This window comes from Pan troglodytes, chromosome 8 (genome assembly GCF_028858775.2).
Source record: "Pan troglodytes isolate AG18354 chromosome 8, NHGRI_mPanTro3-v2.0_pri, whole genome shotgun sequence".
Classification (NCBI taxonomy): Eukaryota; Metazoa; Chordata; class Mammalia; order Primates; family Hominidae; genus Pan; species Pan troglodytes.
This window is the reverse complement of record NC_072406.2, coordinates 127,008,443-127,028,260: the sequence shown is the minus strand read 5'-3', so window position 1 is coordinate 127,028,260 and position 19,818 is coordinate 127,008,443. Positions and strand designations below refer to the sequence as shown.

The following is a 19,818-nucleotide window of genomic DNA, read 5'->3' as shown; positions in this document are numbered from 1 at the left end:
TCATAGTTTCTGCTATTCTTTCAGGGCAGCCTTTTAAAAAAAATGTTCACCTCTCATAAATAATATTTTCCTAGGATGAAAACTCAATTACTAAGGAGAAGAGTTAACATCAATTCAACAGAGACATGCTTTGTTAGTGCTTCTCAATGCCTTCCTGGATTTTTTTCTCCAATAAAGTTCCTGGTATACTGCCGGATGACTACCCAAAATGCAGTTACAATTGTGGGATTTTATGATTTAAAAGTAATTTAAAAATCAATTCCCTTTGCCGTTTACTCTAAGAGACAATTATTGCCTGGTATTGTTTTGAAATGTGGTCAGATAAAAGAAAAAAGAAGCTTTCTCTGGCCCTCTCCATCCACCAAGTCAGAGGTTATACTTTCCACTCAAGTTCCATTTTATGAGAATGGCAAATATTTGTGGTATGTCTTTGCTGTTTCTCTTTTTCTCCCCCTCCCTTTCTGAAGCAGTGCTAAGAAGTTGCTTGTGAATTTTTGCCCTTTCTATTCTACATTTTTCTCAAGTATTTCTATCTTTTCTTGTCCCTGTCTGCATTTTACTTTTCTGCACAAATACAAACTAAAATGAGTATATTTTAAGAAAAGTAGGAGCAGTATCATCTTTACAAAGGAATTAAATGTGCTTGAAATTCCAGTGTCTTTCCTCACCCAGAATAAAGCAGAATGACAGATTATTTGAGTTATACACTTTGACTTAGAAGACAAACATTTCCTCTAAACAGGTGACTCCAAATTTCTCATTATTCATATTACAACATTTTGGGGGTAACACAGATTTTTAAAATAAATAAATAAATAAATAAGTCCACCAGTGTGGTAGGCTAAATAATGCCCTCCTCCAAGATGTCCACATCCTAATCCCTGAAACCCGTGAATTTGTTATCTTACATGGTGAAGGCTCTTTGCAGATGTGGCTAAATTAAGGGGTTTGCAATGGGGAGATTATCCTGGGTGGGCCCAATGTAGTCAAATGGGTCCTTATATGAGGTAAGAAGGAAGTTCAATATCAGAAAAGAAGATGTGGTGATGAAAGCAGGGGTTGGGATGATGCCACTTCTGGAAGGGGGCCCTGAACCAAGGCATGGGGACAGCTTTTGGTAGCTGGAAAAAGCAAGGAAGCCAATTCTCCAGCAGGAACACAGTTCTGCCAACCCACTGGTAACTTCTGACCTCTGTATGAGAACAAAGTTGTGCTGTTTCAAGTCACTAACTTTGTTGCATTTTGATTATAGCAGCAATAGGAAACTAATACAACTGGAATATAAGAGGAACTTTCCATTGGAGTTCTTTTTAAAGAGTAGGGCCTCTTTAAAGAAATATTTTTTTTGGACTGTCTTAAATTGTGTATTAGGAAGGAATTTTACAAACTTTACTTATATCAGCAGTAACGGTGGAGCTGGAGAGTATTGTGTCTTCTCCACGCTGCACGGCGAGAACCACCAACAGTGTGTTGGAACTTAAGGGCCTTTCCAAGGCCACAGCTCTTTTGGCCTGCAGATGTCAGCCCACACATCTCCCTGTGCTTGTGGACTGGTTTGGTGATCCACTGGGTGTCAGGATTTCTTCTGATGGCTTTATGGAATGGATCAATGAGGATAACCTCAGAAAATTTGTATGTGGAATCTTCACCAAGCCAGTAAGAATTCAGGACTCTTAGAGCCCCACAGTGGCATCCGGCTCGCTCCTCTGCAACACACTGAAGATTTCGGGCAAACTTTAGCTGGTTAACACCATGACGGACAGGCTTGCTGTAAGTTGCACCCTTGGAACTGGGCGTTTTTGGCCACCACGGCGCACACGAATCCTACATATAACATAACCTTGCTTGGCCTTGTAGCCCAGTCAGCCAGCTTTATGAGGCCTGCTGCGGTGGAGCCTGGTGGGGTGGTGAGCCCTGTGGACAGCAGAGAGCTGGCAGTACTGCCAGCAGCGGACCCTCAAAAGAAAGTGCATGACATCACACTGCTTCTTCCTGCATAGCTCCTGGATGTGCTTGTATGCATCCACCTTGGTTTAATGGATGGCTGCCGCCAGGTGGAAAGGAAAGAGCCTTTCTCCACTAAAGAAATATTTTTACACCTTTTTTTTGAGGACGTTTTTTAAAAAATTAACTCCTCCACAGTTACTGCTCATAAATTCTCTTTCCTTTGGGAATTTTTGTTCCCAAGAGAAATAGTACAACCTTAGAGCAACTGAGCAAAGTTAGGCCGACTCTGAGAAGTTAGGCCAAGTTGAAGCACCACCCCAGGGCTCAAGCAATTAAAAGACCTAAGGCTTCACGTCATGGTTGGATCTGAGATCTCAAATTCTATCATTAGGTTGTTTTTCTTCTCTCTGCTCGCAAACAAGCTCTCTTCCATATGCCAAGCATGATGGCCATGAAATTCAATACACATCGAATTAACTTAGGAACCCCTGAGGAAAAAGGACTCAGGATCACTATGGCAGAAAGGTCCCAGGAGGACTCCAATTGACCTAGCTTGGATCACATGATCAAGCTAGATTCATCACTGTGGCCAGGGAGATGATATACCCTGACTGGCTGGTCTGAGAGATGAGCCTGCCCCTGTGGCAGGAAGTTGGGTCAGCTTTAACCAAACCTCGCAGAATGGGTTCCCCACAGAAATTAGAGAGTTAAAAATTAATATCAATGAAAAGCAGAGAAAAAAAGACCATGTAATTGTGGAGGGGGAGAGAGAGAGAAAAAAAGAAAAGACTCTCTTATGACTTTCTAGTTCTTGGATATAATTCTTCATGACACCTAGCCACATTGCCTGTGGATTCAGGAGTATCCTGCATGCTTCTGATAAACTTTCTCATTTCTTAAGTCAAGAGTATTTATATTCTTGGTATCCAAATGATTCCCAACCAAGAAAAACCAAAGTAATACATCTTTAATGAACCAAAGTATCAGGTGATGTTTTATTGATAACAGTATTTTTTATACTTGTGGTGGAATTCTTTTTCCCAGTAATAGCCCCCTGATTTTCTTTGGGGAAACACTCTGGATTCCCTTGTTTTGGATGAGCCTGGTCAAGCCAAAGTTCTGGGAATGGGATAGGTGATTCAGGTCTGCCAATCAGCCTGGGGCCACCAGGATTGGTTCAAGGGTGGGCAGTTGATCCAAGGCCCAAGATTTTTTGTGGAAACCATCGAGATTCTTTTGGCTGAGCTTGAAGCTTTGAGGACATAAGAGACTCTGGAATCCCTCTTACCACCATGAAGGCAACGCCTGCCTGAGGATAAAAGAAAGAAGATCAGGAAATGAAGGTAAGACGGCTTATCCCTGAGGATGTAGCCTGAGCATACGGATCTAACTATGTGCTTAACCAACTCCTAGACTTTCAACTATGTAAACCAATACGTATTATTTTGTGCTTACACTAGCTTAAGTTAGATTTCAGTCACTTACCACAGAAAAAGTTTTTACTAATATTTTAACTTATATATCTTTTCAGTTAGTGTTTCAGTTATACTTGCATCCGTAATGTATTGCTATGCAACAAATCACCCCTAAATGTAGGGTCTTAAAATAACAATGTTTTCTTTCTGTGATTCTGTGGGCTAAATGAGTGAGTCTTCTGTTGGCCTTGCTTAGGCTTACCCGTGAAGCTGCACCCCACTGGTCTACCAGGTTAGGGCTGGGCTTCGCTCAGCATGTGGTTGTCCATCCTCTAGGAGGCTAGACTATTCCTCTTCACATGGCAATGTCAGGGCAGTGTTCAGGGGCACATGTCAGTATACAAATGCTTACCAAACTTCTACTTATATCATGTGTGTAGATGTCCATCGGCCAAAACAAATGTTATGACCAATCTTAGCATCAGTGATTCATGCTATAAAGTAGCATGAATAAAAGAAGGATGATACATTGAGACCATTTATACAATGATTTACCAAATTCTTAAAAAAATTTCTAAGTGCTTCTCTGTGCATTAGCTTATTTAAGCATCATAATAACCCTGTGAAATACTCAAAATCAATATCATTTTTGTATCAGTCAGGCTGCAATCAGGAGAGAGAAATACCATCAGAAATTTAAAGAGAAAAAATGTAATATAAAGAGTTATCAACTGGTAATAAGGAACTAGCAACCGGGACTGGGAGGAGATAAAAGAGAACTCTGAAGAATAACCTAAGAGTTGGGGAGAGTGACCAAGAAAAGAACAAACTTGGAAGGTAGGCCAAGTCTCACACCTTGTGGCAGGTAGGAGTGTGCCTGTTGCCCAGTAGATAGAGGAGAAGTTTGTTGAGTTGTCCCAGGCCAGAGCTGGTTATCAGCTGGTGGGCTGAGGCTGGTGAGCAGGGAACCATGAGTCTCTCACCAGTGTGCCAGCCAAACTTGCAAGAGTATGAATGTCCCTGGCCATTCTATATGCATGCCATGCATCCTATGTGCCATAGGAGCAAGTGGGAAAGAATAACACTGGAACTGGAAAAAGAAGCCTCTTGCACCTGCAGAGTCCCTATGGCACTCTCTATTGACAAAGCTGTACACAGTGCTGGCTGACAGAGGTCAACATGTATAGGGTCCAGCTCCACAGTATCACAAAGCAGAACAACAAAGAGAACTGAAAAGTGATCAGTTGAAAAGGGGCACTGTCCATCTCTTTGGCTTCTTCGCTTCCATATGCACCCTTTTACAAACATTTGAACTCCTTCATGAAAATAAAACACCTCTATGTTTTCACCTAACCTAATACAGCTTCCCTTTGTAAAAATGAACACGTGTTCACCATTTCCTCAAAATAAGGAAACACACATTCCCAATAGTAATAATTCTCAAGTTCAGTCACAGTCCCAATGAATTTTTGTTTGTTTTTGAGATAGGGTCTTGTCATCCAGGCTGGAGTGCAGTGGCGCAATCATGGCTCACTGCAGCTTTGACCTCCCAGGCTCAATCAATCCTCCCACCTCAGCCTCCTGAGTAGCTGGGACTATGGTGTGCACCACCAAGCCTGGCTAATTTTTGTACTTTTTGTTGAAACAGCGTTTTGCCATGTTGCCCAGGCTAGTCTCAAACTCAGGGGCTCAAGCAATCTGCCCATCTTGGCCTTCCAAAGTGATGGGATTACAGGGTGTGCCAATGCGCTGGGCCCCAGTGAATATTTTGTTACCTGAACACTAAATTATAAAGTTAACCTCCGACAATTTAGATATAAAATAACAGTGGGAAGGAGAGAAAAGAATATTTTTATAATATACAAATGAATATATACTGTTTGAAATGCTTATTTAGTAATAAAATGCTTGTTCCCCAGTGCCGTAAAGAAATAGCATTTGAACATACATTTAATTTCCTCAGCAAGGCCATTTTTACTTTCTGCAGAAAGGGTACACTTGCCAGCAGTTTTGCCATGAAAGTACACCGAATAAAGGATCATTTATAACCTGACGCATCCACCCTACTGCTATGTCCGGTTTCCATTGGCTGGAACGAGACCTCACATTCTCTATTTGTCCCAATTGGCTAGCAACTTAGAACTTTCTAAAAGAGGCAAAGGCAGAGAAGAACAAAGAAAGGAGGAAGTAACTTGGGGAATGCTGAGAAAGGTAAAAGCACCGCCAAATATGGAAGAGGAACAGGCTATGACCTAATGCTTGCTTGGACCAGTATAAGCATGCCAGGGCAAATATTGAGGCTAAATTGTGGGAGCTAAGAACATAAAGTACATTGATCTTTTTTTATTATGGCTAGCAGATATTTAAGAATGTTAGCACAGGTCTTTAAATAAATTTTGCTTCTAAGAGAAGTTACTATATTCCTAATTAGTCAGGGAGGAGAGTCTCTTTGAAGAGGAACCTTTACTTTACTTTTTACATACACATATAACAAGTAAGGAGAAAATCTGCAAAGCTACTGTGAACCCGTCTCAGTTAATTTAGAGAGTTTATTTTGCCAAGGTTGAGGACACAGCCTCAGGAAGTGCTGACGACCTGTGCCCTAGGTGGTCAGGGCACAGCTTGGTTTTATACATTTTAGGGAGACAGGAGACATCAATCAATATGTGTAGGAAGTACATTGGTTCGGTCTGGAAAGGTGGGACAACTTGAAGCAAAGGCAGGAAGCGGGGAGGGGCTTCCAGGTCACAGATAGGTGAAACACAAACGGTTGCATTCTTTTGAGTTTCTGATGAGCCTTTCCAAAGGAGGCAATCAGATATGCATCTATCTCAGTGAGCAGAGGGATGACTTTGAATAAAATGGGAGGCCGGTGGGCCCTAAGCAGTTTCCAGCTTGAGTTTTCCTTAGTGATTTTGGGGGCCTAAGACATTTTCCTTTCACATGACCACAGTCCTGATTTCTGTAAGGTGCCATGGAATAATCTATGATTTCCTCCTCCCAGAATCCATCCTATATTCATTTTACCCTGAGGCAGAACCTCAGATGGTTAAGGTTCTTTACCGCGTGAAATGACCCAAACCTTCATTCCCTAAGGGTCTAAGTCCTCAGTCATGTTGCTTTTTTTTTTTGTTTGCTTGTTTCTGTAGTTTTCTATTACCTTTTACTATTGTGCATAGAAGTACTAAGAGGGTCTCTAGATAATCCTCTGTGTTCCAGACATGGTTCCTCTTCCCCATTGTGTAGTAGCAGCTCAATTTCCCCCTTGGTAACTGGGATCAATCATTGTAGCCCATGGAGTAACACTTTTTTCTGCTGGTTGGCTCAGTGGCACAAGTCACCCCAAATGGCCAGGTGGCAGTTGCATCTCTCAGGAAGCTGCAGTTTCACAAAGCAGGCAATAAAGGGTGGATTTGGGGCTGAGTAATGAGAATAAATTGATAGCAGCACAGTTGTCTCTGTTTTTCAAATAAGAAAACTATGATTCAGAGAGGCTAATTGATATGCCTTACATCATGTGCTACCAAGAGGCAAGGGCCAGGACTTCATCCCTGGTCCTCAGACCTCAAATCAGAATCTTTTTTGCTCGTTTAGGGATAGTTGTTCAGCTAGATTGGATCAAGCACCAGACATGGATATAAGACCTAGGTCTGAATGCTACCATGTATTCACTCACTGCAAAACCTTAGGCAACTCATTTAAGGATTCCGGAGCCTCAATTTTTTTCAACTGTAAAGTCAGGATACTGGTCCCCTCTTGACAGGATTAGAATGAGATCTGAATGGGTAAAGGTCCATGAAGGCACTACGTAAACTCCAGCAGATTATACAAAGCTAAGGTATCGTTATTAAGGATTGTACAGACTCTCAAGTTACTGCTTACCCATGGAAAATTTTGATTAATTCCTTAGCAACTCATAGTTTATGATAAATGGCCCTATTAAGGGAAGTTACTGCCACCCAGGCAGCGATGGGGTGATTTCTAAAATCAGCAGAAAATGTAGAGCAAGAGGGCATAGTCCAGGGTGGTAGGAATTGGTAGGGTTCTATGGACCAGTACTCTCTGAATCTCAATTATTTCTGCCAAATATTTCTTTCAAGTCATTTTGGGAAATGGCTCACTGCCTTTTTCTATTTTATTAAATCTAAGAACCTCATTAAGTCAAACTATCAGTGATGCATTGTCAGCAGGAAGAAAATGGGGAAAATCCTCTTTCAGTGTTTGATCATGAAAATCTTTCTAACAAACCCAAGACAAACACATTCCACTCCTACTGTCTATTCACATGAGATTAACTATTGTGCCTGTTCACAATATTCAATCATCATTTCTTACTCATTTAGAGCTGCTTGCATGCATTAGGAAATGGAGAACAGCAGGCTACAGTGCATCCTTCTGCATTCTCAGTGCTAGAAATATGGCTTAATTAAATGCAATTAGGACCTTGACACTATTTTTATTAAGAAAAGAAGAAGCCAAAGCTCTCTACTCCAAAATAAAGAAAAAGATAGTAGAAGAAATTAACATTTGTTTTTCACTTTCTACTACACACTCTAGGTCGTTCCCAGTTTTTTCGTTGTATTTTATAGACCATTACTCATAGTCCTGCCTAACAAACACCTAGACTGCATTTCTTGCCTTTACTTGCTGCATTGATAGTCCCCACTAATAATAAGCGTTGAACATACTTGATAGGAAAACACAGTCTCCTATGCTCAGTCCAATTAATGAAAATGTCCTTTTCCATATAGTTTTCAGGAAGGTGTTACATCATTAAACATCATCATCTGAGGGATGATTTGAGACAGGGTCTCACTCTGTCACCCAGGCTGCAGTGCAGTGGCACAATCACAGTTCACTGCAGCCTTGACTTCCCTGGATTCAGGTGATTCTCCCACCTCAGCCTCCCAAGTAGCTGGAACTACAAGGCATGTGCCACCATGCCTGGCTAATTTTTTTTTTTTTTTTTTTTTTTTGTAGAGATGGGGTTTTGCTGTGTTGCCCAGGCTGGTCTTGAACTCCTGGGCTCAAGCAATCCACCTGCCTCAGCCTCCCAAAGTGCTGGGATTACAGGCGTGAGCCACCATGCCCAGCTTCATCCTACATCATCTTAGCAGCTGTCTGTGTGCCTTATTTGGTGTCTGGCACACAAGCACACAATAAATATTTGGAATGGAGGCCTTTGGCTTAATGTCATACCTGTTATCAATGAAAGAATCATAAAAGAAGAACTCATAAGAAGGTTCTAAACTTTTCAGATGACATTTAAAATTAACTGGTTTAGGGCTATAATGCTAAACCAAGACTTTTTAAGAAAGTCTTCCCCCTCATTATAAAAGTGATAAATGGTCACTATGGAGGTTTTTGAAAATATACGGAAAAAATAAGATGAAAATCACCCATAGTCTCACAACCCAGATATATTTTTTAAAATTTTGGTGTATTTTCTCCTGTCTCTCTCTCTCATTAGGACTGTACAATACACAGTTTTGTATTCAATGCTTTTGCACATAATATATTTTGAATATATTTTTCTTGTCATTATGTGGTCTTTGAAAACAAAATTTTCAATGAATGTATGAAATTCTATGTTCGTATATATGTGTATGTGTGCTCCCTCAGTGTGTATATACATACACACACACACTCCACACACATACAGGGATGGACACACACACACACAGAATACCACATAACACAAAGCTGAATTTATTGCTTATTATGGTAAGGAAGAGCCATGCTGGTCAGGTAGAATCTGGCTTAGCAGAATAATGATTTTATGCTGGATTTTGGGGAAGCATAGAGTTCAGGGGTTGGAAGATTTTCAGGGATATAAGTAGATTGACGTCAACTCTAGAAATGTGGTTACTCCAGTGAGACTGTTGCTGATTGGTTGGCATTCAGAAGCTCATCTATTAGACTAACTCTATTCCCGATTGGCTGACTTGCATATGTAAGAGACTATCACTGATTGGTTGATTTGTCAAAGCATGTTCACTGAAGCAAGTTGCATTGATTGATAGAGTTTAAAACCTGGTTATAATGGTACTTGTTACCATGGTTATAGAACAATCAACCTTTTCCCAGAAATATGCGATTTTAAAAAATTCTTAATACAATAGTTTATCTAATCATTCCCTTATTATGGGATAATTGGATTACTCACAATATTTCCCCTATTATAAATAATGCTCCAGAGACTATGCTAATAATCTTTGATCATATTCCTGGTTATTTTGTTAGGAAAGATTCCTCGAAGTGGATTGGTGAATCAACAGATGATTTTGTTTAATGTCATTAAAGTAATACAAGTCTGTTACAGAACATTTAGGAAATAAAGATATATAAAAAGAAGAAAAATAAAACATCCATAAGCTACCCCTCTCCACACCATATTATCCCTGTTTAATGTTTAGAGCTTATTCTTCTATTCCATTTTTGTTGTTGTTCCTCTATAGAACTACAAAAGAAACACAAATGAAAAATTCTGGTAGTCCTCCTTTCCAGTTTTCTTTCTTTATCTAATTTTCCTGGATATCTTTCCTTGTCATTACATAGTCTCATGTAATGTCTGGATAAAATGTGTGTTTCTATCTGTATATAATACCACAATTCCTTTAACGATTCTCTGTTGTTGCATATGCAGGTCACCCTTCATCCTTATTTTGTTCAATCCTAATTAGTATTCTTATATTATTTTAAATTTTTGTCATTATTATTATTATTATTATTTTGAGACAGAATCTCGCTCTGTCACCCAGGCTGGAGTGCAGTGGCACCGTCTCTGCTCACTGCAACCTCCTCCTCCCGGGTTCAGGCGATTCTCCTGCCTCAGCCTCCCAAGTAGCTGGTACTGCAGGTGCCCGCCACCTCGCCCAGCTAATTTTTGTGGTTTTAGTAGAGATGGGGTATCACCATGTTGGCCAGGCTGCTCTCCAACTCCTGACCTCAGGTGATCCACCCACCTCGAACACTGGGATTACAGGCGTGAGCCACCGCGCCCGGCCTTCATTATTATTAAACAATGACTTATGGCACATATGTATACCTAAATGTTCACACATATCTATGTTTATTGTCTAAGAATAATTTCACAGAAGCTGGACTTTGGGTCAAGTAGTAGGGCAGAGTTTTAAGATTTTTTGATAAGTATGTTGGAAAAATGGTTTGCAGAAAGATAAAAATTTAAACTGTTGAATTTTCTTCACCCTATGAAATACTTTGCCTCAATATTTTTTCTGTTCTTTGCCTATTTTATAGAAAGAGTTAATATAATATTTCTATATTACTTCGTATTTTACTGAGTGGAGGGTTGAAAACTGCTTTCCAGTTTTGTGGTTAATATTGTTTCTCCTTCTACCAATGTCTTATTTATGAACTATGTTATTTTTCTGTAGTCAAGTTCATATTTTCATATATGGTTGTTAGAATACTCCATATAAATATATTCACCCTTGGCTGGGTATGGTAGCTCATGCCTGTAATTCTACCACTTTGGAAGGCTGAGGTGGGCGGATCACCTGAGGTCAGGAGTTTGAGACCAGCCTGAACAACATGGAGAAACCGCATCTCTACTAAATATACAAAATTGGCCAGGCATGGTGGTGCATGCCTGTGATCCCAGCTACTCGGGAGGCTGAGGCAGGAGAATCGCTTGAACCCAGGAGGCGGAGGTTACAGTGAGCTGAGATCACACCACTGCACTCCAACCTGGGCGACAGATCAAGGCTCCACCTCAAAAAAAAAAATATGTATATACACACACACACACATATATACACACATACATACACGTGCACACACACACACACACATATATATATATTCACCCTTGTGGCATTTCAGGTATCTTATTATTTGCTTTAAATTTGATTTAGTGTTTTAAAAATCTCTGTATTATGGAAAATTTCAAACTTTTAAAGGTTTTATATACTGTATATAATACTATGGAAGATACTATAATAAACCTCCATGGACACATTACCCAGTTTCAATAATTATCATGGCCCATCTTATGTCTCTATGCCCCCCATTCTTTCTCTCACACTGAATTATTTTGAAGCAAGTCTCAGACATCAAATAGTCTAATCAGTAAACACTTCTATATGCATATATATATATATTTGTTGTTGTTGTTGTTATGGTTGTTTAGACAGGGTCTCACTTTGTTGCCCATGCTAGAGTGCAGCAATGTGATCATAGCTCACTACAGCCTTGAACTCCTGGACTCAAGCAATCTTCCCACCTCAGCCTCCCCAGTAGCTGGGGCCTTCAAGTGGCACCACCATGCCCAGCTAGTTAAAAAAATTTTTTTGTAGAGACGGGGCCTCAGTATGTTGGCCAGGCTGGTCTCCAGCTGGCCTCAAGCAATCCTCCCATCTTGGCTCCCCAAAGTGCTGGGATTACAGGCGTGAACCACCATGTCCAGCCTGTATATGCATATATTTTAAAAACCTAACAGCAAGATTATTATCACACCAAAAACCTCTACAATAATTATTTAATATTATTAAATATCTAGTCAGTGTTCATATTTTCCTGACACATATATAATATATGCATATATAGTATATATTTTATATACTATATATGTCATGTCATATATAGTATATGTTTTATATACTATATATGTCATGACATATATAGTATATATTTTATATACTATATGTGTCATGACATATATGGTATATATTTTATATACTATATGTGTCATATATAGTATATATTTTATATACTATATGTGTCATATATAGTATATATTTCATATACTATATGTGTCATATATAGTATATATTTCATATACTATATGTATGTGTCATATATAGTATATATTTCATATACTATATGTATGTGTCATATATAGTATATATTTCATATACTATATGTATGTGTCATATATAGTATATATTTTATATACTATATGTATGTGTCATATATAGTATATATTTCATATACTGTATGTGTCATATATAGTATATATTTCATATACTGTATGTGTCATATATAGTATATATTTCATATACTGTATGTGTCATATATAGTACATATTTCATATACTGTATGTGTCATATATAGTACATATTTCATATACTGTATGTGTCATATATAGTACATATTTCATATACTGTATGTGTCATATATAGTACATATTTCATATACTGTATGTGTCATATATAGTACATATTTCATATACTGTATGTGTCATATATAGTACATATTTCATATACTGTATGTGTCATATATAGTACATATTTCATATACTGTATGTGTCATATATAGTATATATTTCATATACTGTATGTGTCATATATAGTATATATTTCATATACTGTATGTGTCATATATAGTATATATTTCATATACTGTATGTGTCATATATAGTATATATTTCATATACTGTATGTGTCATATATAGTATATATTTCATATACTGTATGTGTCATATATAGTATATATTTCATATACTGTATGTGTCATATATAGTATATATTTCATATACTGTATGTGTCATATATAGTATATATTTCATATACTGTATGTGTCATATATAGTATATATTTCATATACTGTATGTGTCATATATAGTATATATTTCATATACTGTATGTGTCATATATAGTATATATTTCATATACTGTATGTGTCATATATAGTATATATTTCATATACTGTATGTGTCATATATAGTATATATTTCATATACTGTATGTGTCATATATAGTATATATTTCATATACTGTATGTGTCATATATAGTATATATTTCATATACTGTATGTGTCATATATAGTATATATTTCATATACTGTATGTGTCATATACGCTATATATGTCATATATAGTGTATATTTTATATATGCTATATATGTCATATATAGCGTATATTTTATATACTATATATGTCATATATAGTGTATATTTTATATACGATATATGTCATATATAGCGTATATTTTATATACTATATATGTCATATATAGCATATATTTTATATACTATATATGTCATATATAGTATACATTGTATATATAATATATGCAAATATATGTGTGTGTATACACACACACACACATATATATAATCATAAATCACTGGGTTCTCAAGTTAGACTCACACAATCAAAGGTATTCCCAGTATCAAACTCCACAAGTAATTTCAAAAATACAGGTGGTTAGGCTGGGCATGGTGCCTCATGCCTGTAGTCCCAGCACTTTGGGAGGCCAAGGTGGGTGGATCACTTGAGGTCAGGAGTTCAAGACCAGCCTGGCCAACATAGCGAAACCTCGTCTCTACTAAAAATACAAAAATTAGCCAGGCGTTGTGGTGGGCGCCTGTAATCCCAGCTATTTGGGAGGCTGAGACACAAGAATTTCTTGAACCTGGGAGGCAGAGGTTGCAGTGAGTTGAGATCACACCACTGCACGCCAGCCTGGGCAACAGAGTGAAACTCTGTCTCAAAAAAAAAAAAGAAAAGAAAATATATAGACAATCAAGAGGCTGAGATAAAGTACAGACAGCCTCCAGGGATGGGGCAAGGTCACTGTGGGGTTGGCTCCGGGAAACTGGCAAAGCAATGGCCAACACTGAGGCAAAGGGACATGCCCGAGTTGCCCTGAAGATGCTTGAGGGAGGAACGCTAAGGGACAGAGGCTAAGGCGAGTAGGATGCTTGGATGGCTATTTCATGTCAAGCTAGAAGATCCACCAGAGGAGCAACCCTTGGAGGGCCCAAAGGACACGCCCTTCAGCCAGGGCACTGGAATGTGCTGGTGAGGGGGCATCAGCACTGCTAATACATTCGGTGGTGGTGCTGCACTGCAGGTCAGGGTCAGCCATTGAGAAGATGGTCTGAGTTGGGCTTGTTAATGTGGATAGGGATGATGGAGCCCTGAAGTAATAGAGGTAAGGTGGCTTAACCGCCAGAAGCCAGGAGGCCGTAATGAGTGTAATGACTAGCAGTGTGGAAGGGGGTGTTGACCCACAAGGGGCTATGGAGATAACGGATAGAGCAAGGCATCTGTAGGGGCAACACAGGTGCCAACAAGGGTGGTGCTTAATATCTAGAACCACAAAAAAAGGCAAGAATGAAGGAGCAGGGAGAGAGAGTGCCTGTCTCACGTCTCCTAGTCAGAACTCAGTGTTATTTTTTAAATAGCATTTGCTGTAACCCAGGCGTATTTTACTAAGGATTATGCAGAGGCGGAGAACAAGCCTTCTTTTATAACGTTTGAGTTCTAGCTGCCTTCTCCTCTCAACCTTTTCTTTGCTGATTCTCCATCTCCAAACTATTTGTCCTAAACTTTTTTGGCCTCATCCATTCTCCACCCACACAGCACACATTAGCAATGATGCGGGTGGCCTCATAAACTTCAAAATCTGACAGCGCAATCTCAAACCTATTGCTAAATTACCTCCGAGAGCTCCTTCAGACCAGCCTCAGCACTTCATCTTGGCTACTCCGAAACCCAACTTCAGAACTTTTGGTAAGCAATATAGATTTCACTGAATGCTTCATAAGGAAATCAAAGGGAAGATTACATGACAAGTCATAGAGCAAAACTTCATCAGCAAACTTCAGACAAACCTCAAAAGTTCCACCTTTGGCAGGACGCGGTGGCTCACACCTTTAATCCCAGCACTTTGAGAAGCCGAGGTGGGCAGATCACTTGAGCTCAGGGGTTCAAGATCAGCCTGGCCAACATAGTGAAACCCCATCTCTACTAAAAATACAAAAATTAGCCGGGCATGGTGGCGGGTGATTGTAATCCCAGCTACTTGGGAGACTGAGGCTTGAGAATCGCTTAAATCTGGGAGGCGGAGTTTGCAGTGAGCTAAGACCGCACCATTGCACTCCAGCCTGGGCAACAGAGCAAGACCCTGTCTCAAAAAAGAAAAAGAAAAAAGAAAAAAAGAAAAGTTCCACCTTCATGATCTGGAGGTGCTTACTTAAGCTTCTTCACCGCTCTCTACCTTGAACGGTATCTTACGGACACTTTGTAGTTCTTGGGAGTATTTATGCTCTTGCTTTCGTATCTTTCCACTTGTCATTCTCTCTTTTTAGCATATTCTTCCTACCTCCACTTCCCCAAACTGGATAATTCCTGATCATCCTTTAGGAGTTACAGATTTCACTTCTTTTGAGCAGCCTCCCGTCTCCCTCCAAGTCTAGATTAGGGATCTTTCCTGAATGCTCCTCTTATTATCTCCTCTGCTTACCCTTCATAACAGTCAGGGGCCCCACAGGAAGCAAACGGTACACTCAGAGTTATAGAAACCAACAAGGAATGCTGGGGCATCTGGGAACCAGAAAACTTGAGAAGCCATTCATACCCCTAAGCCTGAAGGAGCAAATGGAGAGAGTGGTGTTACTGATACCCTCGTGGGAGCTGGGGCCATAGAAGCAGAGTCGTCCAGCAGAAGTCATAGCCAGAGAAGATCATCGGCACTGCTAGACTGAAGAAGGCCGAGATGGGGCTGGGGAATGAATACTCTGATGTCCCTCTCCTTTCCTCTCCTTCCAATATCTGTCCATAGGCTGCACCTAACCAGAAGTCAGAGGGCAAGAAAGCCCAGGCCATTCTCTGGGAGCCTTGAGTTTGACAGAAAGATACAGAGAATAGACGGTGAAAGGAGAATAGCCACCGTTTCCCATATTAATTCTTCATCACATGGTGTTGTATTTGCTGGTTTGCTGATTTAAGCTCCTTGAAGGCAGGTGCGGCATTCTCACAGCCTGGTACAATGCCTTGTATATGTAAACACCCTATAAAGAAATCTTTAAATCATTCAGTACACATATCAGGTGATGCAGTACACATCGTTAATTCTCATATTAATCCCCATTGCCTAATCTATGGAGAGAGGAATGGAACTAACATTTCCCAAATAATTAACTAATGAACGGCAACATAGCCCGTGGCTGAGTGCACAGACTTCACAGCCACACTGCCTAGGGTCAGGTCTGCTTCTACCACTTCCTAGCTGGGTGACCTTTGGCAAATTGTTTGTCTGTGCATTAGTTTCCCAATCTAAAAACGGAAGAAAACTAGGCCTCCCTCATAGGGTTTTTGTAAGAATTCAGTGATTGAATATACATGAAATGGTTGGAAGAGTGTCAGGCACATAGTATCATAAAAATGTAAGGAGCTTATTGTTAATGAAATTATAATGTAAAAATATAAGGTGTTGTAATGATTGGTATTGTTACTTATGGCTAAAATTGTGCTCCATATTGGAATAGAGCTGCTTGTCTACTGTTAGAAAAGAGGTTTCTGGGTCTTTTGGACAGTACTCTCCCTGTACAGTAATTTTAGCCATGTGCACCTGGATAATAGTATCTGCTTAGCCTGGTGAATATACCCCAAAGGAAAGTGTTGTGAAAACTTTGCAGAAAATGACTCAATGTTTTCCATCCCTGGTGCAAAGCTGGCAGTGGTAGGAAATGCATGGAATCATGGCCTTTGAGTTGGACAGACATGATGCTTCAAGTCTCACCTTTCCCCATTACTAGGTGTGTAATCTCATGAAACTTCTTTACTTCTCTGATCCTGAGCCTTCTTCTGTAAAAACAGAGAAAATAGAGCCAGGCAGAGTGGCTTGCAAGTATAATCCCAGCTACTTGGGAGGCTGAGGCAGGAGGATAAAATAAACCAACAAAACAAAACAAAAAAAGGCCAGGTGCAGTGGCTCACAGTACTTTGGGAGGCTGAGGTGGGCAGATCACCTGAGGTCAGGAGTTCAAGACCAGCCTGGTCAACATGACAAAACCCCGTCTCTACTAAAAATACAAAAATTAGCCAGGTGTGGTGGTGGGCACCTGTAATCCCAACTACTTGGGAGGCTGAGGCAGGAGAATTGCTTGAACACGGGAGGTGAAGGTTGCAGTGGGCCGATATCACACCACTGCACTCCAGCCTGGGTGACAAAGCGAGACTCTGTCTCAAAAAAACCCAAAAACCAAAACACAAAAATAGCAAAATAGCATCTACTTTGCAGAATTATCTGACAATTAAATAAAATAAAGCATGCGTTAACATCTAAGGCCATATTTGGCCCACTATAGACTGTTTCTGTTTTTTTTCTTTCAGAGAAAACTTTAAAAGGCACTCTACAGATAAAAAAAAAAATTAAAAAAAATAGCCAAATAAATAGTTACCCAACATCCACAATCATGGACTCCAAAGTGTGCTCCTGTTGTTCAAGAGCCACGTCCCCCACATAATAATTGGGTGGCCTTTGGTGAGTTACTTAATTCTTGGTGTTTTAGTTTCCTCATCTGTAAAATGGGGATAATAATAGTAACCATCTCATAGAGTTGTTCTGAACATAAATAATCTATAATATGTGATGTGCTTAGAATAATGCCTAGCTCTTCATAAGTGTTAATTCCTCCTCCTCCTCCTGTTACTGTAGTTGTTATTTGATCAAGGGACTAAATTAGGCACTAGAGGAGACACTAAGACGCTTTATTCCATGCCACTGCCATCACGAGGTTGTGATCTTCCACCTGAGAAGCCACTTTAAGGGAACCATGTCCATGTCACCCTTTTACGTTAAAGGAAAGTTTTCTTTGACTGCCTTCGACCTAGGTAAACTCTCAGGGTAAACAAAGCCCTGACATTCCTAACTCACCATGGTTGCAAAGCCTATTGCTTTCTCTACACTCTCTTCACCTCAGGTTCTACTCAGGTCCTAGCTGAGGGAGAGACAGGGTCTTCCAATACCCACAGCCACAGAAGAGAAAAATGAGAGATGATTATTCCTGCAGGAGCTTCAGCAGATGCATCAATACAATCTATGTAAATGCAATAAAACTGGACTGATTAGGTGGGGTGAATAGCATGGGAAAGATGAGCAAAGCAAATGGTGATTACAGCTGAGACAGGATTGCAGCACAGCTATTTAATTCTACCTTAATTCAACGAAGTTGGCATAAAAATGTTTAGTGTCAAAAACCTGGCACACCACCAACAACATCATTAATTAATATTGACTAAGTGTCCAGGGCCTCTTGGGTACTGCAGAGCAAAAACAATTCCCAGCCTTAAAATGAAAACAGGATAGAGAAAAAGGGTCATCTGCTTTTTTTTTTTTTTTTTTTTTCTCAGATGGAGTTTCGCTCTTGTTGTGCAGGCTGGAGTGCAACGGCACGATCCCTGCTCACTGTAACCTCCGCCTCCCAGCTTCAAACGATTCTCCTGCCTCAGCCTCCTGGGTAGCTAGGATTACAGATGCTTGCTACCACGCCCAGCTAATTTTTGTATTTTTAGTAGAGACGGGATTTCACCATGTTGGTCAGGCTGGTCTCAAACTCCTGACCTCAGGTGATCCACCTGCCTCGACCTCCCAAAGTGCTGGGATTACAGGCATGAGCCACCTCGCCAGGCCGGGTCATCTTTTAAAAATGTTTTTCTCCCCCAGGAAGGTGGGCAGTATGAGAAGCCATTGGATTCATTTAGGGGTATTCTTATAGGGAAATGGAAATATTATCAAAATGATGATAATGGCAGCTAATGTTTATTGCATTCTTACCCTGAATATCAGATACTGTCCTAGTACACTACATATATTGGCTTTTTTTTTTTTTTTTTTTTTTTTGATGGAGTCTCACTCTGTCACCCAGGCTGGAATGCAGTGGCACTATCTCAGTTCACTGCAACCTCCGCCTCCTGGGTTCAAGTGATTCTCCTGCCTCAGCCTCCCGAGTACCTGGGACAATAGGCACATGCCACCACACCTAGCTAATTTTTTGTATTTTTAGTAGAGACTGGGTTTTACCATGTTGGTCAGGCTGATCTCGAACTCCTGACCTCAGGTGATCCACCTGCCTCAGCCTCCCAAAGTGCTGGGATTACAGGCGTGAGCCACCACGCCCGGCCATATTGGCTCATTTAATACAGGTAGTTAATCTTCATTCCCTGACAAATGAAGGGAAGGATGGGGGCAACGTTTATTAAGCTCTTAGTGAGTGTCTGGCACAGAGCTATTTTCTTTTATACATGCTCTCATTAAATCCTTAAATGGTAATTTTCCTAGCTGAGAAGAAAGAGGTTCAGAGAATTTAAGTGATTTGCTAAGTTCTTAGCACTAGTACATGGCAGATCAGCAGTTTAAACTCAGTTTTGTCTGACCCCAAAAAGTGACTTTCATTTTTACCACACTGTGTTCTTCTAATAACGTTATAGAAACAAGTCTCAAAGTCTAAATAGCAGATGCCTAATAGTTGACACTGATTTTTTGTTCAGAGATCTTTCTCCTGGGAAGGGCTCATTCTAACCATGTTGGGGCTGCCTTTATACACATCCCATCTCCCTCATTCTCCTCATTATACCAGAATCCTTCCCAGAAATTCACTTTTTTATTAAACTAATTCAAGTTGAGTTTCTAACTCTTACAACCTAGTGTATCCCAATTGAACCCCCACCGCAATTTCAGTGATAGAGCAGGTCGTAAATTCAT

General features: G+C 39.9%; 1 protein-coding gene and 1 pseudogene across 1 annotated transcript in view; both read right to left on the bottom strand.

Moving 5' to 3' along the window:
• Positions 1-1,393: 1,393 nt before the first annotated feature.
• On the bottom strand, positions 1,394-2,776 carry LOC100615271 (large ribosomal subunit protein eL15-like; annotated as a pseudogene).
• A 137-nt stretch (positions 2,777-2,913) lies between these two features.
• FHIP2A (FHF complex subunit HOOK interacting protein 2A) overlaps positions 2,914-19,818 on the bottom strand; it is a 79,249-nt gene continuing 62,344 nt past the window's right edge. The window contains exon 17 of the mRNA XM_016919430.3: positions 2,914-3,256. Coding sequence (XP_016774919.2) covers positions 3,232-3,256 — 25 coding nt within the window. The 3' untranslated portion in view covers positions 2,914-3,231. The remainder of the gene's footprint in view (positions 3,257-19,818) is intronic.